Source organism: Saccostrea cucullata, unplaced genomic scaffold (assembly GCF_032062105.1).
Source record: "Saccostrea cucullata isolate Sc308-1 unplaced genomic scaffold, CSIRO_AGI_Scuc_v1 ctg514, whole genome shotgun sequence".
Taxonomy (NCBI): Eukaryota; Metazoa; Mollusca; class Bivalvia; order Ostreida; family Ostreidae; genus Saccostrea; species Saccostrea cuccullata.
Window position 1 is genome coordinate 88,397 of NW_026920771.1, and position 26,440 is coordinate 114,836.

The window sequence follows — 26,440 nt, forward strand, 5'->3', positions numbered from 1 at the left end:
TTGGAAAACATCATCTTCAAGTCCCTTAAGGATGGAGGAATGTAATAGTTTGGGCCATGGATATCTGTTGGAATAGGTTCAATTCCTTGATCAGTCCTAAATTTTCTCCTTTCCTGTTGATTTAATTATTCCAGATATCTGAATACATTTACTGCAACTAACCCAACAAGTCACCAATCAAATCAAATGTGGCAAAAGTTCTAAGAATTAAATCAATAAAATATATAGTAAAACATGCATATAACGAAGTTCCACTGACAGATGAATTTGCTTTGTTATAAGCACTATTCTTTATATCTGCAATATGATTATAATGTATATCAGTCTTTAGGAATGAAAATCACTTTACCACAAGCATCAGTTCATTATTCATGTGTTTGCTAAGGGGTGTTAAGAAAGTTCGTTCCATGATGAAATATTTTCAAAAATTTCAAAGTACAGTGGAGCCTAGCTCATTTATCCGGACGCTTTGGTTCCTAGTCAATTTGTCCGGATATGTGAAGCGTCCGGATACCTGAATCACCAGTTAAACAGAACAAAATAACATTTTAAAATTCTGTCCTTATGAAAAATTGTCCGGATACTGAAGCATCCGGATAACTGAAGGTGCACTGTAGTGCTTAACTTAAAAGATTAATTTTCAAGTCTGACAAAATCACAATTCATTTCTAGCAGAAAATTATAGGATTTTTCTTCTATATGAAAAAATATATATATAACAGTAAAATAGAAATGCTGGTCATTTTATAATAAAGGATAATTTACCTTTGTTTCTTCATAGCTTATCTTGCATCAGACAAGCTGATGAGTGAATGTTTGCAGTTTTCAAATTAGGTTTGTCATTTGAAAACAGATTTGATAATTTTTGCATAGTATTTGGAAGGATGTTTTGACCTGTGTGCCTAATATATGTCACAATTTTGCGTCACCCCTGATTTTTCTGAACAGATATCCATTTCAATACCAGCTCTCCCCTTATTGATTCTACAAAAGACAGTTACAACCTTATCAGTAGCAAAAATGGACTCTTTCAACATGAAATATCACAAACTGTAAATATCTTTCACTATTCGAAAATAAAAGAAAAATGTGTTTGCTATAAGCATGTTTTACTGTATATGGACCACAGACATTTGACAAGACATTTCTTCTCACATACTGAATTTTATTTCAAGATCTTATATTTGGTACTTAGTACTACTACAATTTTTAAAGTTTATAATGTAAGAAGTGTCTATATATCAAATGACTTTGAAGATTTCACCAAAGAAACAAAAACTGTTTAGTTTTTTATCAATCATTTATACCTTAAATTTTCATACAATTACATTTATAAACAATACATTCACTTAAATATAACTTTACATTTTAAAAACAAAAATGGATGGACTTTAAACAAGGCACATTCAAAACTTAAGTGATCAGCATTTTGGACAGACATTTAGAATAGAATAAAGTTGCTGAATATAACCTTAAAATCCTATATATCCTTAAAATACAAAATACACTGTTTTCCTAAACAATAAAATACTCTGTTAAAATCAGCATACGCTATTCCCAACAAATCTTGGCACATACTGTAGAATAAAATCGGAGACATTTTTGTCCCGCAAACATGTGCAGGAATTAAATATAACCCTGTTTTAGTAAAACAGTACTGTAATTGTATCCTACATGTATATAATATGATGTACATGTATATATGGAACTTAAAAAAATAATCTAAAAAATATGCTATTTCCATCTGATGTACATCTTGCTTGTAAAAATGTACTTGCATGAACATATTCCATGTTTTGACTTTACATGTATCTATCTGCTGATACATGTATTTGTAATATCTAAAATCTACACACAGTTAAACTCCAATTTAACTCTCAATCTCAATAAATATATCTACACAATTTGGCACAGTAGAAATGAATCTCTCTTAAAAGTTTGACAAACGCATTCATACATATGTCTATATACAAACTCTTGTTTTAAATGGATCAGCAATGCATACTTCAAGAGGTAGGTCTGAATATATATATATTATTAGCATGGTGTTATATATGGTTCAATCTATACATCTGCATCTCCTGTGCAACATTTTTAATGAATTAATAAATCTTGCACAGAAGAAACCTGAATGGAACGATATTCATATAGCACTTAAAGAAATCCTAATATTTGAGTAACTGCATAGCTTTAGTCCAGAAATGTCCTTGATTCAGCACACATACTCCTCATTTCCGTACGGAGCTGTTTCTGTAGAAGGGGGCCCGGATGGTCCGAGAAAGGGGAAGGAACTGCCCCCCATAAGTCTTCTCCTCTTGATGGTCTTGTGTTATCATTAGTTGTATTTTTGTCGGCACAGCCTCTGCAAGCATCAAGCAAATTCCTCAATGGCTATTTATAAGACAAATTCTGTGAAAATACTGTAAACCAACTTTTATTCGTGTGCGAGAAATTTTCGCGAAGTTCGCGAGAGCCTCGTCATCGCGAATATTTCTCGCCGCGAACCGGTCCTTAAAGTGTATTTGTCTATAAACAACAGATCCAAAAAGGCTTGATCACGAAAATTAATCGTCGCTAACTAGTTTATTCTTGGTAAAACGCGAAATAAAGTTGTTGCGAATAAAAGTTGGTTTACAGTACCACACATTTATCATATGTTATAATGGCTTCAGAAAACCTGTTTGCAAGCCTGTTGGTTTCAATTTGCATCAGAAATGACAATTTAAATTGAAAATTTAGTAGAATTTTTTTTTAAATGAATGATTTCAATGTGAAATGAAGCAAATAAACAAGCGTTAATAGATATACTGAAAATAGCCTAATATGTTCAAATCTAAATACTTTGCAAATCATTAACAAGAAGACAAACATCTGCAAATGATCAAGGATCATAGCATTTGAACAATATTGCTTTCAAACAACTATGGAAACGTTGGCACGGCACGAACAATTCTGGTCCTATTATTATGATAAACCTAATCACTGGCACAGCACAAGATCTCACCCGACAGTTTCCGTTTAAACACCAGTTTGGGAAGAACTATTGACTCTGTGTAAACCACAAGATAAAATGTATTGAACAGAGGAAAATTGTTTCCCGCATTCATTAAAGAACTCATGGGATAATTATTTTAAACAATTGTCAAGTTCTCTATAACACTCTAGCTCGAATTAAAGCAAAAAACTTTCTTCTGGAGATAAATTATAGTTATTAATAAAAATTAAAATAAGTAAAAATTAAATGTTATGTTGATTAACTAGCAACTACAGAAATAATTTGTCTTAAAATGAGAAAAAATCCAAAAAAGCAATAAATAATTACATTAAAAGCATGCACAACTGGAGGCTTTTAAAAATCGGTTAGAATGCACTTTTTAAATTGAATAAGTTTTAAGATAAAATTAGAACTTCAAAATAGGATTGAAACACCCAAATGTCTGATGGGCAATCAAATCATGGTGCATTGCAAACAATGTACAAACACATCTGCAGATGCACGGTCAGTTCATAAATTTTAGCCAGTTTTCCACAAGTTATCAGCTGTGAGTAAGCTAAAACCTTTCTTGCAGGCCAATATTGCAGCATCCAATGCAATCATGCTCCAGGGAAAACATTAAGAATTGAACTTTTACTTTTGATAAGCAAAAAATATGTGAAAGCATATATACTTTAAAGTCATTCAAGCACATCTGATATATCCTTTGGATCTTGCATCAATTCAAACCATGTCTGCAAGTTTGGTTTGTAAATGATAAACTAAACACAGGCCTTACTGAATATAATCAGACATAACTATAATAAGCTGCATATCTTGAATGGCAACCTTGCCTGGGGCATAAAATATAAGTTTGATATTTTAACAAAATATATGTTCAATGCAGCATGCAATGTTGCAAGTTTGGTTTGAATACTACTTATATTAATTCAGGAGCTGACTTAATTGTTACAAGTCACTGAAGCATGAAATACAGGTCAGTTGCAGCATCCACAGCATGCACTAAAGTGAGAATTTATAGATGTATCATGATACTAGAGATATGCTGGAACAAGGTCTCAATGCTGTGTTTAACAAAGATAGATCAACAGACAGACAGATGGACACATTGAATTCCAGTGCACTCCCTGAAAATTTTGTTGAAGGGGTGTAAATAAATATATTCCAAAGTCAAGCAAATATTAATCATATAAGCATTAACTTTGCTGGCGTGACATAAAATCGAAAGAAAACATCACAAAGTCAAGTCATCTCATTGGAATATTTAACAACTCTGTATAGGAAAGGATGGCGGTGAAACAATAGGGTATTGTGTCACAGTATAAAACATAAATAGTTACATTAATTTAACAACATAGCATGCATACTATTGGGTATAAGTCTATTATTATATAGTTTAATTACTTCTACATAAACTATTTACTAAAGTACTTGTAATACAGGAAAATTACTTTATATTAAAATTCTAAAAATAGTTTATGGGAGAATAAAAAGAAATTAATCAAACTGAAAATATCTACAACTACTTTTCTATATCTACTATGGCTAATAAGTTAGTGATCTATGAAGAATATTATAGCAGAGAAGTTAGAAGTGAGAACGGCAAACTATACCTGTTAGTGAGGTCGGCGTGACGGTCTGCTTACCTACTGAATGGCGACCCGATTTGGCAGACTTCACTCGATTTTGGTGCTGCTAAAACGTGTCATTAGAAGCAAAAAGTTACCATAGGTATAGAACACTACATGAATACAAGATCCCCAAACCCTAGCAAACAAAGGTAGATCACCCTTAACCATTCAAACTTGAAGCTTATCATGCTATTTGATTAAGATTTGTCAATTTGCAAAAATGCATCTTACTTTTATAAAGAAATTGCTTAAAGGAAATTCATTAATATATCTTTGTGTTAATATATGAAATAACCCCCAGAAACAATAGTAGTTATATACTAATGATTCAAAATAAGGAATAGTACATGCAGCTACTTGTAAAAAAAATAGATAATACGCAAAGACAGTATAAAGGGATTCCATGATATGAAAAACCCATCAGCCATAAAAGGCTGGGTTTAGATTAATAAAAGCTTATGTACCAAAGCAGACTTGAGAGATGTTTAATGCTTTGAGATTTAAGGAATCTTCCATTTAATATTTATTACCGTAATTTTCAACTGGTCCAAATACTACATCAAAACAAAATAATATAGCTGGTTAAGCACCGATTTCTTCCCCCCAAATGTCACTGATTATGGAAACACTTGACATAGAAGAATTAGTACTTGTTATGCATGCTCTGAACCATATATACATAGTAGTGCCATTTAATACATGCATATTCAACAATGTTATAGTATACAAGTACATTCTGAAATTGCAAGATTATTCATTAGAGAACATGTTACTATAAATAGTTGCATTAGTCATACCAGCGCAGACTAACATGTAATAAGGTTATCTTCCAGGGCCATTAAATCTTACCTTTCCAGGAAAACGATTTTTGGTAGAAAGGTTCATTCCAGTAATTTCAAACTATGAAACGGCAGCAAAGTGTGAAAATTAAGATTTTTTAGTTAATTGATTTCCTAACAATTAAAAAGTTCTTTTTCATCTTTTTGTTTATTCATTCAAGTGTTTCCATTTCAGCAGAATGAAATTTTTTGACATCATGCAAAGCAAATGCATACTTACATACAATAAGAATGATAAACTTTGAATCCATATTTATCAAGCTAATATATTTATGATTTTTTCAAGGATTGACCAATGAAATATGCATTTGCTTGTTGTGCCTGAACAAAAGCAAGGAATATTCTGGCAAGCACACACATGCAGAGACACACCTCGAAGTATTTTTCTGTTTTGTCATTGGACTTGCGGTCCTCTTTACCCGTGACCAAATTGGTAATTCCATCTCGAAGATCCTTAGCACTTTTCGATTTGTTGTTATAAATAGCATATCCATTGGCATCGGCTACCCTGACGGGGTGCAAGTTGTCAGTTTCGGGGTACAGCTCTACCCTGGGGAAGAACCTCTCTACCTTTGATGAGGTCTGGGTGGCAGTGGTGGTGGTGTTTGGTATATAGCTATTTCTATGCGAGCTAGACCCTGCATTGCCGTTATACACTATATCGTTAGCACTACTAGCGGGGATGGTGTAAGCAGTTTCTGAGGTGGATTTTCGCACATTGGTGACGTATGTATTGCTGTAGTTGACCGTCGTGGTGTCACCTGTGATCATGAGATTGGGATCTCTCCATTTTTGAGTTCTGTCGTACGTCCGATCACTGACCGGATAATTGGTCACACTCCTGGATTTGAATCTAGCATTAAACGGTCTCTTGTCATCGAATGAATTGCCCGGAGGTTCTCGGGTTAACACAGTCTTGCTCTTGCTACCAATAGACATAGCTTGGCTGTTGTAGTTTCGATTTTCATTGTTTAGTTTGTAATCGTCAAGGGATTGAAACTTCCTAGGAGTTTCTTTTGTTTTCTGTTTATCCTTTGACAACCTACGTTCTTGCTGTAACAAAATACCAAGAGCCATGGACAGAATGTTAATATTGAAATACCTGGAAACATCACCTTAGCCCTGAGAATTTATTTTTGAAAAGGAAATTTTTTCAGAATATTAATGAGACTAATTCACTTTATTAATTAGTATTTACAGTATGTTCTATAAGAAAAGTAATGAAAGTACTGTAGAGTAATATTTAAAGAGCACACTTTAATGTTAATGTTCCTATTAATTTTTCATGTTCATATACTTTTAAAAATCTTGACAAATTTTGTTCACATCTGATTCAAACATTTAAAAAAAATCTTCCATGAATATTATTTATTGCAAATGGAATTTTGATTTCTATCCCCCTGTAGTTTGCTTGTTCCACCATATTTCAAGAAGGAAGGAATAAATACAAGAATGATTGCTCTATATACATGCTGTTATATACTGTATCTAGCAAAAAGTGACCAGTCATTGTGTGTTATGACAAAATACAAATTTTTGTAGATCATTCAATTTTGATAACTAAAGCAATAAAATTTAAATTTCAAATTAGCAACAGCATCATTGAATAAAATATTTTATCACTAAATCTTGCCCCCATTAATTCTGTCTACACAAAATGACTAGTTGGCTATAAAAGTCAGCAGGTCAAAGCTTTCAACATAGACATGCCAGTAAAACAGTTGTATATCAGAGAGGTAACATGCATCAGCTGCTGTAGCAGGCCCTTACCTCAATGTCATGTCGGATTTCATTGGTCAGTTCCTCTATCTCCTCGCCAGTCTCCCGCATTAGTCTTTTTATATAACCACTGAAATTTTTATCAAAAAACTTGATATTTTTTTAATCTCTCTCTCCCTGCCCCCACATAAAAAAAAAGCAAAGAGAAATTTTAAATTTGTGTTAAACTCTTTTCTTTTTTTTAAGAGACCCCCCTCCCTCTACCCTATGAGGTTGTAATCTATGAAGACATTTTATTGCAGGTTAATTTTTATCTACAAATATCTATCCCAATTGCTACAACTGATTGGAATGTTTTTATTACAGGTTTTTTTTTTAATCTTTTCGTCTCTAAAATACAATAACTACAACTGTGGGAAATTAGGCTACATGTATATACAGTTAAACAATGGAATCTTAAACACTGATATTCTGAATATCATAAATATAGAAGTCTTATTTGAAATTCTTAACCACTTATTCTTTCAGTAGTTTAACTTTGATATCTCAGATTCCCTGATAATTTAATTGTTTCCTTGGTGCCATTGAGATAACAAGGTTTGACTGCATATATATATATTTTAAAAGACAATTAATATTGAACTTCATTATGGCTTTGTAGGTTAGTTTCAAAATAAGGTGATCTAAGCAAGCGACAATTTTACCTTTATCCCTCTACTACCCTTTCCTCCACCCCCACCCCCTTTAAAAGAAATTGACTATTACACTTTGATTAAAATAACACCTACCCTGTAGTTGGACTTAGATGGTTCTGCTGCATGGCATTGTTAGCCAGAGATTGACGTAATTCCTTAATGCTCTCCACCATACTGTCTATGTCCTTGCCCCCCTTGGCCGATTTGACCCGGGGTCCCCCGTGATGGTGAGGGTCCTGTAGGTAGTCTGGTCCCTCCTTTGTTTGAGATGCATCATCGTCCGACTCTCTCATCCCTATACAAGTACATTTTACATATTAATTGATGAACTCAATTTTGTGGACTTTCTTGGTCAGTATTTTCTAATCAATCTAGTTATATGGTGCAAATTGTGACAAGTTAAAATATCTTCAGCAATTTAATTTCTTTTTTGAGAGGGGGGATAATTCTCAATTTGAGTTATTTTGCATGGTGTTGTTGTTTATTGAAAATACAAACACTTTAATTATGGGCAGGTGATCAGTGAATAAATCTTTAAACTTCAAATTAATAGTGGTGCTCTTGTATAGTGTAGAGTATTAACAAAAGTGATTCATCTAAGAGACAAATTCAAATCTAGACAGACAAAGAAACTACAATTTAATCCCTGAATTGAATTACAAAGGAAAATTTTACAAAAATAATTTGTAGAATAAGAGTAAGTACTGAATCTTGGCCTATATATGTTTAAATTTTCTCAAAAAAGTTAATATGTAGGTGCCACTGGTATTTTGTTCTATATATCAAAAAAAAAAAAAAAAGCTTGAGAAAGATAATTGATCTCAGAATCTTCAATTATTTTCGCTCAGAATTAATATGTAATTAACATAAATAAGGTACTTTCAACATCATACTTCAAAAAAGCAATATATAACCTGAAACAGAATATGTGAATAAAAAAAAAAACTCTGTGAAAGTTAACTGAAATAAAAACAAAACAATATTAAGTTAGAAAGCTAAAACAGTTAAAAAGTGAAAGTGAAACTTCAGCCGGAAATGCAGGGACCCAATTCATGAAGGCATCAATACCAGTATACGAGGAGTAGTCTTGAAAAGATTTCCGCAACTCAGTTCTAAACTGAGGAAAACAATTACGCTGGAAAGTACTGCGATCTTGTATTGAGCCTCTACGCAAAATGAGCCTGCCGAGATTTTTAATTTCCCTGCCTGGATTTTTTAATTCCCTCGTCGTAAGAAATGGAACTTGATTTTCATGTGGTATCACAACGGAGAATTTTCTTTCCAGGGCTAAATCTATGGGATTAATGGAATCTTGCACACATGTGGCTACATAAGTTGGAGCCTTCTTGTCTTGTGAAAACTGGTACAAAATGTTGGTTTCCTCAACTGTTCAATAAAAAAATCAGACAATCCCAACAGCTAAAATAAAATTGCTTACCACATTAAATGCTGATATACATGTACAAACAATGCACACATGCAAGTTATATTCCATCACCAAAGACATATTATCAGTGAATATACCATCACCAAGAAGCTATTATTTATCTACACTGCATTTGAACTGCATATGGCCACATACAGTAACACTCGTTTAGTACGAACACGGATATTGCGAATTTACGGATATAGCGAAGTCATCTTGGATCCCCAGCTTTATAAATTCAATGGATTCTTTATACGGTTATAACAAATAATCGGATATAGCGAAGCAATTTCATAGGTCCCCGTGACTTCATTATAACCGAGTTTTACTGTATTATGTACGGTAATAGTTTAGACATTCTACCTAATATTTTAAAGGATCAATTTTTTACCATGTCATTAATAGTTCCTTTAGTTCATTAACATTGTGCCATAGAATTTTTCCCATTAAAATTCTTGGTCTTATCCCCCAATCCCTACTTCTATTTTAGTAAAAGTTTTAACATGCAAACAAAACATCAATAATGCTAGTCTATGCATATAAAGATAAGCTGATTGCAATGTTTACCCATTCTGCTCTTTCTTCCTCCTTTTTCTTTATGTTTCCCTTTGTGACCATGTTTTCTGTGTTCTAGACAGTGGAGAAAGAGATTCTGTTTGTTAGGGGACAATGGAGCTTGACAATGTTAACAAAAGAAGTAGTAAATGGTTTTGCAAAGAAGAAAAGGGTGTCAAGTTAAAATTTTTGATTTTAATTTAGTTCAGTTAAAAGATATCAATATATATAATACCACAGATATCCAAAAGATTTAAAGATAAAGAAATGGTTTTGCAGAAGAAAAAGTGTGTCAAGATTATTTTGAAATTGGTTCAGTTAAAAGTTGAATTACAGTACAAATAAAGGCAAAATGAAAGAGTACTGAATGGACAACAAGTAGATTTTATAAGATTCTAGAAGTTTCCAGAAAGTTTTGAATTTAAGGACAACTCACCCTCTTCCTCCTCTGGCTCCTCCCTGGCAGTGATTTCTGAGGCGGTGTCCATATCTGGTGGTGGTGGTGGTTCTTCAGGCGGAGGCCGACTTTTAGCATCATCTTGGAGTTCATAATGGTTAAAAGAGGTTTCAGGCACATGTGCTCGAGGTCTGTTGTTCTTAGCTGAAACAGGACAGCCCAAAGTGAGTACATTGTTTTAAGCCTCTCTGTAAATCTATGCAGATAGCCAAATGCAATTTCAAAGTTTTAAGCAATATTATTCACTTAGTTTTTGAATCCTAATACCAAGTAATTTAATTTTTTCATCTTTAGACTGATCTACCATACAAATAAGGTTTTCAAATGCTTGCTTATAAATCAAATGTCTTGTAAAAATGAAATTTTTTCAATGATTTTTTTTCAACAATTTGACTGTAAAAACGTATACCAGTTGTTACTAAAACATCCAGCCATATAAATTCAACAAACAATTTTATTTTATTTATTTAAATGAATTATTGACAATAATTGTTATGATGTGCAGATATATTTTTGGAAGCTTTTGTGCAATGTTATAATTTTCATATCACATGCATTTCTCAAATGACAAGACCTTGTGCATGCACTTCTTCAATTTATCAAGCCTTTCTGAATTAAGATTTCAAGCAAAATACATGTATTATTGCAGATCATGCAATGATTGTGAAAAATCATATAAAATGTATTTCCTGAAGTAATAATTAGTAATATTCATGCTATTTTCTACAGAATGTCTACCACTTTATAAAACCATTATCTATTTATCATATTCTACAACAAAAGATCTACATTTTACAACTTAGAAAAAATGGAAGCAGTTGAAAGAAAATTTCTGCAGGATTTTGGAAAGAGGAATAACTACAGGAAACCCAAGGGAGACTACTCTGACTCTAAAGGGAAAAATCCAATTTTCCTCAAAGTAATTTTTTTTTTCGATACAAATACCATATCATTCCTTTGGCCATGAGTTACAACAAACATGCATAGACAATATTAGAACAATATCAAAATGAGAGATCATGCAAGTCACCCATTTCCAAGATTTAGAATTCCCTAAATTCTCCCCCATTATTACAGTTAAGAAATACAACAAAGATGTACAGGTATATAGAAATATACTTAACATTTCTAAAACCTGAATTTTTGAATATATCGTAAGTACCCATGCTACCCATGACCATGTGAAGAGTTACATTGTGAAATTTAAATATACAGATATACATGTACAACATTCAATCCACATGCAAATGTGACCTTTTCTCATAGGGCTCTCATTGGTTGGTTTTGTGGGAGGTCATTACCATGGTTACAGGAGGGAGGGGGTTAGTAAGGGGAGCTTACCATGACTATATTGTTCATCAAAAGGGTTAGGGTGTTGACGAATGGCATTACCTGATTTGTCTCCCTGTAAGAACAAACACATCATTAATATCAACATTAAAAACAAACATAACTGATGGAAAATATCCACACATTTACCATTTGAAAATTCAAACCTTTACAAAATGTGCAAATGGTGTGAGGTTGTAGTAGCATGCACTTGCAAAATCTTTAGTTTCATCATACATGTATTATTCAAATACATGTATTAAAATTTTAATGTGGAAAGGCAAAAATGTTACTGAAAATAAATCCATAGGATGATCTATAGATTTTGAGTTCAGTGCTGTGGCTATTGTGAATTAATCACTGATTATACGGGATGGGAGGGGGAGGGGGACTTAATAAATCTTGTTTGGGACAATCCTGTAAAGCAGCTAGAAAGGTGTTCTATAAATTCAAAACCTAAAGTATGTCACTGGCAGCTACTGCAATTGTGTCTACTAATGTCATTTTACATGGCTTACATATTCTCAGAAATTAGCATTTTAAAAGTTGAGATGATGAATTTTGGCTAGATAGTTAAATACAGTTACCTGAATAATGTTCTGTTATAAGTCAGTGTGGTTATCAAAGGTTATCATAAGCAGCTATAATTTGCATTGGTGTTGGTCAGTATAGTTTAAATGGATTCTAATGGATTCCTTGGCAGTTTTTAATATTCTATTTTAGGCATATTAAAGATAGAGTCAGTGTGGTTATCAAAAGTCATTAAAATTAAGCAACTATCATTAGCACTGATTTATTTTTTGTCTGTATAGTCTAAATCTAAAGGAAAAGCCCATTTTAGCCTGTAATACAACACACAGAGTTAGGATCTTGGGCATGCCTCCTATACCTGCAGGACAAAGGATTGGGCGAGGGAGTCCTGGAGGAGAACCAGATTGGGGATGATCTGGTCTCGGCTGATGGCCAGTTTGTGACGATAGCACAACCGGCCCACTACTGGACAGTCAGGCTACAACAAGGAACCGTCAACATCAGACACCATACATAAATCAACGACGAGCAACGACGCAATGTTCTGGCTTTTGTATAAATGTCTGTCTTGTTTGAGTATTGGAGTATATATACATAAAATGTAAGTATATTCTTTGAATGACAAACACCCTCCACCTCTTTGATTATATATAAAATAGCATCAACACGAATACTGATAAATATGTCACACTCTTTCACAAATAAACTAATGCAACAAACAGTGAAACAAACAGTGAACACATTCAGATGAAAAAGACTGAGCTTCAGAATATGAATCAATTTCAATTTTTAAAACATAACTTTCAAAGTTATTTTATTTGATTAGATCAAAAGCATCCATGATCTTAATTATCATAATTTTCTGATTTCAAACGTAATATTTAGCAGATATGGAAACAAACTTTTGAACTGAACAACGTACATTTCATTACTTTACCAAATATCTTTGTTATTATGTAATAATATTAACTAAATATCCTGTAATAAGTTTTTAATAAACAAAGAAAGTAACTGAAACAAAAAAAAAAGCTTTTATCACCTTATCAGACATATTTTTTTTTTTTTTTTAAACATTTTAGGGTTCTATCAAAAGTGAACAAAAACGTGCTGTGCACAGTGCTCTTACATGTTTACGTGCCTGAAGTAGCACATCCTGCTGCCTTTGCTGTGCTGCGGACACCTCCAAGATGTGTCTTTGAGTTGGTTGTCTGGCAAGGGGGATACTGGCTTGATGGGTGATCTGAGATCGAACAATCTCATCTATTGTGGCGTCGGCTGTCAAAAGTAAACAGAGATCATTTTTAATTCAAGAGAAATCTCGGAACACATCACTTTTTATTTAAAGAAGAATCTCTTGTTATTCATTGACAACCAATTAATTTCAATATTACTATATGTATTGAACAGAACAACAGAAAATCTTTGATAAAAAGTGTACATCAATGAAATTCTCATGCAGCAGTGCTTTTTAGTGAAAGTTAAGTCTTGAAATCATGTTTGCCTGCTAAACAGTGAACAAGATTACTTATATTTCTTATTTCATTCATTTACAATTGTTGGAAGATATAATATTTCATTTAAATACAAAAAGATCATAAATTCCTATACATGTAACTAATTATTCAACTGAAAGAACAATGCCCACAACAATAAACATGTACTAAATTGATGCTGATACCAATGAAATGAATGAAGTGAAAGGCAAGTACAGCCATGTTAACTTGAAAAAAGTTTTTTAACATCAATAAAAAAAGTCATCCTATGACAGAACTTTAATTGCTTTAAGGTACAGAGACCATCAATATTTAAACAGGAAATAGCCAGACACTATTAGCAACAGAAATGAAACTAGTAGATCAAATATTATAAAAAATTGGCCCAGTGGTCCAAGTTGAAAAATCAGATTTGTTCATAATGCAAGAAGCTTGATAAATGGATGAAATGGTTAAAAATATGCCTCAGGTGACTAAATATTAAAATTTAATGCTTTATACTGTAAAATCATATATTTTTATAGGGTCAATTTTTTTCACCCCCACAAAAATTAGTGATTTCTCAGTATGTATATATTTTGTGGAAAAAGTATGAAGAGCAAGTTTACAAAACGTATACTAAGCTACTTGTAGATTTAGAAAGAATTTGGATATTCTATAGGACTTTGACATCTTTTAAATAAATAGCCCCCCAAGAAAGAAACTTTTACATATATTATATAGGGATGTCAAATCGGTCAATTTTCAATACTCGGTTACTCGGACATTTTTCCGATCGAGTACCTGGGTACTCGGTAAAAGTGTAAATAAATATGAACAAGTAAATTGAAGACTGTAAAACATTGTAAACTCTTAAAGAAATAAAACCAGATGCACTGATAGGAATCTTATCCGTAAAATTAATTTATTTCTGTTGTAATAATGATGAGCACTTCGTGCCCGACGAAATTTAATATAACAATTTTTAAATTCAATTTATTTATCACAAAAACACAAGAAATAAAATCATAAGTTGTTCACAGTGTTTTTGTTTAAAAGAAATAATCTGCTCTGTACACTGTAATTCTAAGGTAACTCTTTGTCGTGTTTGACGACCAGGTATCAGTCGTCAGGGCTGCGTACAGTATCAACTTGAAATTGATCAAGTTCTCCTGAGAGAGCGAATTTAAGATTTTAGTACACTTGTTCGATCTGAGATTTATATAGTATTACGGGACGGTATTTTGTAGTTTGATGCAACAATGGACATCAGTTTTTTAAAGCCTTTGCCTTCAACCAGTTGTATTGGCATGTAATCAAACACAACCATATCAACAATCGCACGTGTAATATCATCCGCTCTTTTCCCGAGAATTTACGGCTTCTCAGAGAACTGACAAAATTATCTAATTTATTTAAACATAATGGATCTTAAACGATGTTCAGTGAAAACAAATAATTAAAGCCAAACACAAAATAAGGGAATGAGACAGCCGAAGGTCATTAATTTTTACGATAATTACTGTATAAACACTGCCACAGGCGATAACGGTGATTTCTCGTAGTAAATATTACTGTATTTACAAGTGCAATGAGCATTTTACGTTTTAAAACAGATTGTTTAATGCATTATTATAGATAAGATTAGAAATATTCAAAAATATACATCCGAGTAACCGAGACGATTTTTAGTATTCGATATAAATAGCCCCCCGGTTAACCGGGAAACTTTTACATAATATTATACAATCAAGTACATTAAACAATACCATTACAGAGCAATAATTTTAAAAAAAAAAAGGGGACATAAATTCCATTTATCTGAACACCTAATGTTAAATTTGATCACATCCTAATGAATTTGCCTTCTTTTTCAAAAACATGAACAAGAGGCCCAGAGGCCCCAGTGCTCACCTTAATCACTTCCAAGTTTGGCCCAGGAAATTTTTTCAAAAATATTTTCTTTCCTTTTCATAAATATTTTGTGGAACAAAATCTAGATTTTAAGGATCAAGTTTAATTACCATCATTCAAAGTTAAATCAGCACACCGTTAGGTTGCTTCAACGTTAATATGATCATCTGAGTTCTGCTTTTTTTAAATTGTTTCCTGTACATATGCACTAGGTAAAATCTGAATCTCCAATTTTATCTGCTTGACTCTAACCCCAAGGGCACATTTAAATTAGAAAAAAATATGCATCTTGGTATATATACATGTATTTAGCCAGAGCTCCAGATAAGGTGCGTATTTGCAGAAATACGCATTGAATTTTACAAAATACACATTGAAAATTAAAATAGGGCATACAATTACGCATTAGCAATCGTAGATAAGCATTGCACCACGAAAGTACTGCATACAACAAGTTGAATAATACGAGTACGACTTACTTAATGATAAGAATTGAGGTTAACTCAGTGTTTGATTTTCTCAAAAACGAAATACGGATTCAAAAGCCTTTTATTAACCTGGAATATTCTAGTAGCAACTACGTCTCCATTTCGGGAGAAAGAAATCAGAGATGTAGATTAAAATTTGTTTCTTTAAATCGAAAGATCATGCACTAGGCATATTATTTTATTATGGGTTCATAGCCAATTTTTCATTTCTCTCAACTTGCCATATAAACGAAGATTTTTTCTCTCTCAGTTTGATCCCTTATTGTAGCCTCCACCCATTCTCAAGGACTCTCAAGGAACTGATCCATCTCCTATTTTAATTAAGAAGGTGTGGCTTCAGCTTACTTGGACAAACTTAAATCCCATTTATACAAGTATGATTTGAGGTAAATTTGGTTGAAATTGGCTTTGTGGTTCAAAAAAATGTGAAAAGTTTACAGACAGCAGACTAACAATGGATTCCCTTTAATCAGAAAAGCTCACTTGAGTCTTTGGCTCAGATTAGCTAAAAAACTAAGAGAGAAAGTGGTAAGCAACATATGAAAGAAACTACTCTAAATGAAACTACATGTACATAGGGTCTTACGGAAATTGCTTCTCCTAGATTTATGTATCCTGTCTTTCCAAACTTTAACAAAGGTATTTCCTACAACTAAACAAGCAAGTCTCTTCCTTATTACACTCATTTAAGCAAAAAACACTATAAATATACATGAACAACTTTACCTTACCAAAGAATAAAAGCTTGAAAAAAAAAATTGAGCAAAGGAACACTTTTGAAAAAAAAAAAAATAAAAGCTGAAAAAATTGTTGAGTCCATGCAGAGTTGAGGACAAATTTTAGACCAAACCATTCACCAGGAAAGAGGAGTTTGGGTTTGTGTTCAAAGCAATTAAAAGTGAAAGAGAGATCGGAAAGGTGTATGTAGGGTTTCATTAGATTGCATTGGAAAAATACCATATAAGTAATAATTTTAGAGGATTTAATTTTGGCATTATTAGCGAGGGTGATGAGATCGCTAAAATTACATATTGCTAAAAAATTATTGCATTTTATTTGTAATAGGTTCTTTAATGAACATTTTAAAATTGCTAAAATTACATCTCGCTAAAAATTAAATACCAGTTTTAAGGACAAATCGCTAAATTTGCGTCTCGCTAAAATTTCCACTTATACGGTATTTAAGTATGATTATAAAAATTCATCAAATTTTTTTTGGAGAATAGAATATTGTACAATAAATACAAAATATTAAAAAATTCCACCCTTATTCTTAGTTACATAGAGGAAATCAAAACACTCTCAAGGATGAATTTATTTCCATATTTTTCTTTTGTGTGTGTGTGTGTGGGGGGGGGGGGGGCTGTTTGTGTGTAGGATATTACTTGGAAAACTCAAAACTGACTATAGCTACAGGAATTCTACCTCCACATATTGGGAATCAATTAAGTGATGTGAAACCTTAGAGACAACCAACCACCAAAAAGGTCCTTCTTAACTGTGCCCCCCTCTCACAATGTACCACAGGCCTAAGACTATCCTACCTGACCCCACACCCTTCTCTCACCTGGGATGGGCAATGGTCTCATAGGTGGGCACACTGCTAACATTTACAATACAAATGATGTGAGATAGATAATCTCGTAACAATGAAGTTATGAGGACATAATGGATTAATCACATTTCTAGCTGCACAATAACTGGACTTTATTTAAAAAAAAGGTTTTGAAAATTGTTTGAAAAAGACCATAAATGCACAAAATGTACATAAAAGAATGAATATGAATTTGTTAACCAAATGTCTTAAAACATGCAAATTAAAATCATTTTCTAATTTACTCATCACAACGAAGTGCAATCCTTGTGCCATATTCATTACATTAGTCAATCTTTGCATCATTACAAAAATATTCTAAGTATTACAAATGCCACTTTCTTTACTAAAAATGTGCAAAACTAATTCTGGCAACAGACACAATATTATAAAACTACTGCAAAAATGACACAAATGGTTGCTGCAATCTAACATCTTTGAATTTGCTCTTTCAAAATTATTCCATTCTCAAGTCTCAAATTGGTGAATATTATTAATGTAATATTGTATTATGATCACTTCAAAATCCTAAGAGTAATTTTCAGTAATTATTTACCATTTCAGTTTAAAAAAAAATCAATTTTACAATTTCAATTCAAAAGGTGCACATTTTGTTCCCACTGGGGTACCATAAAATGCATATTCTTAAAACCAAACAATGCAAAATGGCAACTGTTTAGCATAACTTTCCAATTTGAGACCTGCAAACATTAGTGTGCCTGTTGCAGGTGTTGCTAGTTTATTCCACCACTCCCAGTGATACTACCTCCAGCTTGCTGACCCCCCTTGACGAGGGTCTGAGGGGTCACCAGGGCCTCAAAAGGCCCCGTATAGGCCATGCTGGTCACTATGCTGTCGGCGGTTCCCAGCTGTGGAGCATGTGCAAGGCACACCTCTGGCACAGCAACTAAAAGATTGCACAATCACATGCTGTAGCACTCTCACCAGACATTTGTGTACAGGATCTTGTCAAGTGTTGATATACTACATATACCACTGTGAATCTCCTAATTTTACCCAAAATCTAAACTTAATATAATTTTTTTTATAAACAAAAAACAGCATTCCACTAAAAACACATAACACAAAAAGTGCAATACGACAAACAAAAGCTGGTGTTGAAAATAGGTGGGTGGGTTGGATATGGATGATTGATAAGCTGTTTGATATGATTACGGTCTCATTATGACTAAAACTTAAGCCCATGCATTTCCTACATCCCTCACAAGTGCAAATCAATGTCCCTCTCATATGAAATTTGGCAATGTCATTAACTTTCTTCAAAGTGTTGCACAAACAATTTTTTTTAAAATGTGTCTCAAAATTCTGCTAGACGTTTCATAAAAAATTTGTTGCTATGTTTACAAAACTAAATTTCCATGAGAGAGAATTGATACCAAGAATATTCCTTCTCTGCCACCTGTGAGAAGAATGGGAGTAAGCTACCTGCAGGCATCCCTAAAAGTTTTGCAATTATCTCATCCTGATTTTTTTGACGGAATGGTTTGAGAATTTTGGGTCGTCCTCTTATCCCATGTAGCAACCAATCTGGATCTATTATTAACAATTGACAAAAACAACATCAACACTTGGTTTCCAAACATAGCAATAAATTCAATATTCATAAAGCCAAGCTGCTGCTCATAAGCTTCTTCATGACCATTACATGTTCTAAAATTTTGGATCTGGTATTCACAAGAGCATGTTTGAATATTTCAATACTTTGCAGTTGTAGCAAAAAGTCAGTGTCAAATTTAGTAGTGTAAAAAGAAACTTAGAAATTAGGAGCTTAACAAGATTAGATTATGAGCAGCATGTACAGCATATTAGTACTAAAGGAAAGATAATATTAAAGATACAACTGTATAGGCTGCAAAAAGAAGAGTGTGTGAATTAAATTGGCACACTGATAAATCAGGGTATTTAATTAAAAATCAACAATTTATATATAATGTTAATAATACAAAGTAAGGTAAATTTAAGGTAAATATGTATGTATAAAAGTTGATTTTTAATAAAATCATTATTTAAATCAATATCTACAGCTATTCTATGTATACTGCTAAGCCCTGCTATACCAGAACTTACACTTTCTATCAGATTTTACTGGGCCTTGTTCAAATACAGCTAATAATAAAAGATATAATCAAATGTAGTCTTTTTCATAAATCTTGACATTATTCATTATAATACTGAAATAATTAGTTATAGTTTCATTGGATTTATTTTTGTTTCAGAATATTTATTTATTGCAACTGAAACAAAGAAATAAAACAACATTTCAATAAATATATGCTGTATATAATCATGCTATTAAAACACATATATAAGCAAAATCTCAAAAGCTGCAATGCACTACTAAATACAACGTGCAAAATGACAATGAGACAGTGAAAGAAAAGCAGAAAGGGGGTAATAACTCACACAGGTTAGACACAAAAGAGTTAAGTTAAAAAGGGGGATAACTCTGTTCCTGATTACCTCCACTGTTTATGTTTTGTATTTGCTGTGCCATATACTGAGCAGCAAATGTCTGCTCATGGTGAGGGCACAATCCGTCCAGATTAAAAGGAATTGTCGGAGATACCTTGTTGCCCGAGTAACGGAAATGTGGAGCTGCTGAAGGAGAAAAAAGGCAGAAAAAGACAATATCATGCTGCGTGATTACACAAAACAAGAAAGCGGCCATAGTGTGGCACTCTCCCACCTCCCCAAAGAGTCATCTAAGTCACCAAAGGAGATGGTTATATACATATTGTTCTGTAATGGTTATGTGACCAGAACTGCAATCTTCACAGGAAAATTTACTATTCGATATATTTTTTTTCATTTTAGTTCTTTCATTATAGCCTTATGCATAAACATGAAAAAGTAATTTATAAACAAATCTCATGCATTAGAGTTACTGTGCAAAAGAAAAGTTAAAAAGGAGCCTTATATTCCTGAAGATATTGCAATGCTCTAAATTCTGGAAACACTACCATTTCTGGTTCTACATAACCTTAATTAGGACACAGTCATAAAGACATTGAATTTTCATTGCAAGGACTTAAAAATATATCCTGTACTAATTTATTGAAACTTTATGACTGTGTCAAAGATTGTTTATCATGTCTTGGTTGATGTGAACTATATAATTTCTAATTTCTATGCGTTACAGAATTTTTTGTTGAAAATTGCAAAATATGTAGGAATGGAACAGTTTTATTTTTTTAAAGCTTTTCTTTTTTCTTCTTCATTACTTTCTATGAACCAAAACAAAGTTCACTCAAATATTTTGCTATAAACAAATATGTTTTATGCTGTACAGGTAAAATGATTAATGCTTCTTCTATCTTTAAATAAATTTATTTTTTTATCTTGAAATGTAACATTTTTCCATTCCTATACTGAAACATCCTTAACCAAATTGTACAGGGTAAATTTTAAAGAAAAAGACTTCACCTCCAACCCCAATACACAGAGATATATTTTTCAAACAATTCAAACTATAGGTTCCCTTTTATCTATCTGTACCTTTCTTTGGATAAGGTTTGTTTGATTTAACCTCAGATCCTAGAAGGAAAATTTCAGCAAGGATTTAAGTGCAAGAGACTATAACAGTATAATACGTACATTGAATTCTACATCTTTTTTCCAATAGCCTTATCATATGCATGCCTCTAATTCTCGATTCACATGCAGATTTCTCTATCATGGCTAAATCTATCTCTCTTGTGTTTCCATTCAGATCATGCTTATGAAGCGATATAGCAAGATCACCATCATTCTGCCGAGAGAAGCATTTGTCAATCTACGAATTAATTGTGAACCTACCTTGATCCTGAACCAGTAGTCCATTTCTGAGATACGCGTTTGTCAAGGCTTCAAGATAGTCACTCTATAAAAGAAATTTGTATTTTGCAGTTAGTAAAATGCATTTAAAAAATCTTTCATACAAAACTGAAGTATTTACCATAACTGAAATATCACTCTTTATTCAGATCTTTTGAAATGATAAATTAATGCAGAAATTTGATTCAAAGCGCAATCCTGCAACAAAATATTTTTGGATGCTTTAGTCATTGCTGTTATGTCTTAGAGTTGCATATAGGTTACACTTAAATCTGCAATCGTTTTCCATTACCAAAATTAATAAACTTTGCCATCCCATCACCATCTTTTAAATTAAGCTTTTTGATTTTGCTTTAATCATTAATTAATCAATGTAAATTGGATGCATAATGAAAATCGCCTGACAACATTTATATAATTTATAAAATTCATGCATGTTTTGTTAAGAATTCACACGCTATATATAAACCATAGGCTGCTGTAAGGAAATTAATAAAGTGGTTTCCCACTTACAAACAAATATTGATCACTTCATCTTTTAAACATAAATCATAGAATATATAAATAGGAACTACAAAATTCCCAAAATACAAAAGTGAAAGAAATAGGGTGATCAACATTCATTTAGTAAGCAGTCTTAATTATGGCGGTTGATTATTATCATATTTACGTGGTCTCGAGGATCAAAAAGTGTTGTGTATGCCTAATACAAAATTAAAGAAGTCAAAATGATTGTTAGACAGGATACAATTAATGAAAAAGTGCAAAATAATTTTATACTTTCTCTCCTATATTTTAACATGAAAGTATTATAGTAGAGCTGCATTTGGGTCAAAATGTGAAAAAACTAAAATATAAATTGTGCTGGTTATTGCAAGAGATTGAAAATGGAAGAAATTATAGAACAGAGGCCGAACATGAAATTCACGAGGATGTGTGTCTACATTACCCTTCGAGCCCGTTGTTCCGATTTCTCATCATTTATTATTGGCTGAGTTGATTGTTCCTCACTAGATTTAGGCCGCTTTACAGCTAATGTATACTTCATACCAGTGGGGGGTGTAGTCAGCTGTTAATATCATAACGTGTCATTTAATAGCTTACGTTTTTATTAAGATTTGCATGGAATTTCCTTTTAAAAGGCTTGGGGTAGCTTTGCTGATCTGAACATCTGTTAGTGCCCTATAAGGTTTCTTAGAAAAAAATAGAAAGTATATCATGGGGCCTGGTCAAATAGTCATTGGTTGGGTAGAAGTATGACCATATAACCCTATGTTTTTGACAATCATAAATTCCCGACCCCTGAAATAAGACTGGTTATTTATCAAATATAGCATGAATATATATGATTACATGGCACATGCAAAAGATACTAATAATTTATTCTTTATTATCCTTTATTGGTTTTGGAAGCAAGTTATTTTTTTTTCAGTGTTAAAATTAGGGTGTACCTCTCTACCTCAAAATCTTGTTTTCTTTTACTTGATTTTTTCTTCAATGGCTGGAATTGTCAATTTAAGCTTTATTTGTAAAGTGGCCTTTTTATATGGTGCCTATCAAGACATTGGTTCATTACAGCTAGTTCATAAGGTGCAAAAATTTAGAAAAAAGGAACATATCAGGATATAAAAAAGTTACAATATGCAAAAAATGGCAAAAAAATATGCTGCTTCAAATTTAAAAATCATTTGAAATATTTTTCGAATTAAATAAGCTCAAAAAATTCAATTAAATAATTCAGTCTTGTTTTGCATACTCAAAATTTTGAATGAAGCAACATTTGTAAGTTCATATAAATATGAAGGAGCACTGTCTATGAACAACATAATAGCTTTCTTTAGCCAGCTAGGTATAAAGTCTAGTTCAAGCTCTGACTGTTGACACTGGTTACCTAGGTTACTTCCACGGAGGACCAATCCGTGGCAGTTCAAGGGGAACAACTCCGTAATATGGCTGAAAAAATATAAGCTTCTACTTGTGAAAAAAGGAAAAAAAAATGCATTTTTTCCTCCAATGCAAATAAATTTTAAGATGGACTCCAAATACAAAGACACTAGCTCAACAGCTTGGGTCCTGGCTCTAAATACATAGAGCTATGAGAAGATGATGCCACATTGAACTATCTTACATTATCTGTTGAATTCTGTAAGAGAAGAATTTTCAGGAAATTTTCCTGCCATCAATTGATTTTTTTTTCTTCATATATTACAGCAGCCTCTTCACCAAAGTGGGAAACTAATCAAGTGTTCTAATCAACAAAATACTGGGTTGTTTATATAAATAAGGAACTCATACCCTTCACCTGCTTTTAATCACACTTCTACCACCCATAAAAAGTGCCTATGATCAATTTTTAAAAAAAATTCTACTAAAAACATGACAAAAAGAAAACATTCAGAACTAACGCCTGGCATGCAGAATAGTATGGTTTGTTTATAAAAAGTCACTAATTTTTTTTTTTTTTTTTTTTGGGAAAATATTTAAAGGGACATAACTAGGGAATAGCTACAAAATTTCATACAAGGATGTAAAGGTGCTGAAAACTGCACAACCTTCCTTAAAAATTCCTTCACCTTATTTCTTACCTGTACAAATTTTAACGAATACTGCAATTTCATTTTTCAACCATTTATATTTACTTAAAATAGACTTGAACAAAGTACAATGTATAAACAAACTCAGCTATCAAATCCACTAGAAACAAAAAATTTGGTGTAAAACTTTGGATAAAATTATAGGGGTTTCATATGAAAATTTGTCTTAATTAATAAAGAAAAAATTAAGGCCCTCTCAGATTTTATTTTCAGGAGACAAAAAATCATGATCAGCAAAGGTTTACACCTTTATAAAATAACATAAAGTATTAAAAGATGTTATTTATTAGATCTAAATGTCTATTAGAAAATATATACCTTTTCCTGCTTTGCATGTGCTTGCTGATGCCCTGTCAACATAGGTGGTTTTTTCTCACAAGCATGTGGATCCTAAAAAAGTTTTGAGAAACTTTATAATCATGCAAATATCTACAAGTTCAAAGAACTTACAAATTAAATATATCCATGTATTTTTATCAGGCCACTTTGATTTTTTTTTATTTGATTCACTTTGATTTTTTTTAAGCTCCTATGTCAAAAATCTATCAGTTTGTATATTTTTATATAATGGAGTATATAAATTTCATTTCTTTCATCATACCATTGCAATGACAGAGTTCATTAAGACTTACGTCAAAACTTTTATTAGAAAAAGAATTTTATATTGAACAAATGCAGAGAAATTACAAAATTATCTTGCCAAAAGCTGAAGAGAAATTTTTTTGCTGGTTCCAAAAAAAATGTTTGATAAACCTGAAACTTTACATTTTAATAGTAGTAGCAGTAAATCTTATTTAATGTCAATGTTAAAATTGTTAAATTATTTTTTCTAGATATTTATATACCTTGTAATTGGGGGAAATATATTTGAAGATTCTTTTTCTCTTGTTTAATCGTTTTAGATACTCTCTTAATAACGATTAATGTGTTTGTCTTTAACTTTTTCTTCTTTTTGGTAGGCTTTGAACAAATATTCAAATAATAAAATACATGTTAACTATAATAACAAACACTAAATTTAAGTTAAAAAAAGATTGATTGCATATGGATATATTAAAATCCTTATAGCATAATTAATACATGAACATTTTTTTTAATCTCAAGATTAGATCACAAACAGAAAATGAAAAATAGTATCAAGCCTAAATATACACATTCTGAATTTGCAACACACACAATTATAATTGACAAGAAAAAATTATTCAAAACTTCAAACCAAAGCCACTTTCCTCTTCTATAGTTTAAGTATATATTAAAAAATAATTAAATAAACTAAAATAATGATGAAAAAAATGACAAAACCATGTGAAGGGATATGGTAAGTTAATCATTATTGGTTAATTTCAATTCTTTAGTATTATTATCCATGGTAAGCAACATTTCTCAGTTGTCAGTGGTTAACAGTCTCAAAATTCTGATTGGCCACACTTTTGTCATGTGACTTCCTACCTGCCAATCAAATGGCATGACCCGAATACAGGGTCGTGAATGAGGTCGAGTTGGCTGTGTAAAAAGTAATAAAAAGTTGCTGCTCAAGTGAGATTAAATAAGCTTGAAGAAAAAAAATATGCATGTAACAGTCTTCAGGATGAATGCAGATGCCCAGATTTAGAAACATCCTGAATTTTTATTGAACTAAGTATATTTTATTTTCCATGGTTAAATTATGCCTGAAAAGGAATGTTCATAGAGTATTGATCAACAAAGTATTCAGTAAACCCTATCACTATATCTTAAGGTCGAAAATAGCAATTTTCATTGTTTGCAAGGTAATTTTTTATGTCGAATGCTATGGACTGGCTATAAAACTGATTGTTAATATGTCTGGAAGATGCTAAGAAGTGAAAAACATTATTAGTAAAAAATAAGAATAAAAAAATAAAAATTAAAAAGTTTGTTTTTTTTTCTTAAAAAAAAAAAAAAAAAATACTAAAAATAATTTTTCTGATAAAAATAAGCACTCACCAATTTAAATTGTCCACAGGTGATTGATTGAAATGAAATGATTTTCAAAGATTTGTGTCAGACAGAGAAATATTTTCAATCCAAAATTTAATTCATGCACATTTTATTCTTTAACAGTTTCATATTAATATGGGGAAAAAAATCAAAAAAGTAAAATGTATTGTCATGCAATTTAAAATATATAGGTTCATGCAGAAAAAAGGATAATATTATATATGTACTAGTTAATTAATCTCATCATTCTTGCTTAAATATTAGGGTTACAACATAAATGGTATATCCACATATACATGTATGGTATTTGTGATGCTCTTCGATAAAATTGTTCTGACAGGTTAAATTAAAGGGATATATTAAAGTTGAACTATTAGTTATGCATTATAAGCTCTTATAGGGTCTAAT

The 26,440-nt window shown here is 31.9% G+C and overlaps 1 protein-coding gene across 1 annotated transcript in view; it reads right to left on the reverse strand.

The window, feature by feature from the left end:
* Positions 1–1,289: 1,289 nt before the first annotated feature.
* Positions 1,290–26,440, reverse strand: part of LOC134257410 (uncharacterized) — a 61,555-nt gene continuing 36,404 nt past the window's right edge. The window contains exons 26-47 of the mRNA XM_062740024.1: positions 25,523–25,576; positions 24,980–25,033; positions 24,392–24,463; positions 22,429–22,548; positions 22,150–22,182; positions 21,462–21,525; positions 20,127–20,264; positions 19,092–19,199; positions 17,619–17,654; positions 16,638–16,703; positions 13,304–13,452; positions 12,536–12,655; positions 11,659–11,722; positions 10,297–10,461; positions 9,873–9,935; positions 9,086–9,265; positions 7,973–8,174; positions 7,236–7,314; positions 5,838–6,518; positions 5,476–5,526; positions 4,609–4,690; positions 1,290–2,362 (exon numbers count right to left, since the gene is read on the reverse strand). Of these exons, the coding sequence (XP_062596008.1) occupies positions 2,229–2,362; positions 4,609–4,690; positions 5,476–5,526; positions 5,838–6,518; positions 7,236–7,314; positions 7,973–8,174; positions 9,086–9,265; positions 9,873–9,935; positions 10,297–10,461; positions 11,659–11,722; positions 12,536–12,655; positions 13,304–13,452; positions 16,638–16,703; positions 17,619–17,654; positions 19,092–19,199; positions 20,127–20,264; positions 21,462–21,525; positions 22,150–22,182; positions 22,429–22,548; positions 24,392–24,463; positions 24,980–25,033; positions 25,523–25,576 (2,715 nt within the window). The 3' untranslated portion in view covers positions 1,290–2,228. The remainder of the gene's footprint in view (positions 2,363–4,608; positions 4,691–5,475; positions 5,527–5,837; positions 6,519–7,235; positions 7,315–7,972; positions 8,175–9,085; positions 9,266–9,872; positions 9,936–10,296; positions 10,462–11,658; positions 11,723–12,535; positions 12,656–13,303; positions 13,453–16,637; positions 16,704–17,618; positions 17,655–19,091; positions 19,200–20,126; positions 20,265–21,461; positions 21,526–22,149; positions 22,183–22,428; positions 22,549–24,391; positions 24,464–24,979; positions 25,034–25,522; positions 25,577–26,440) is intronic.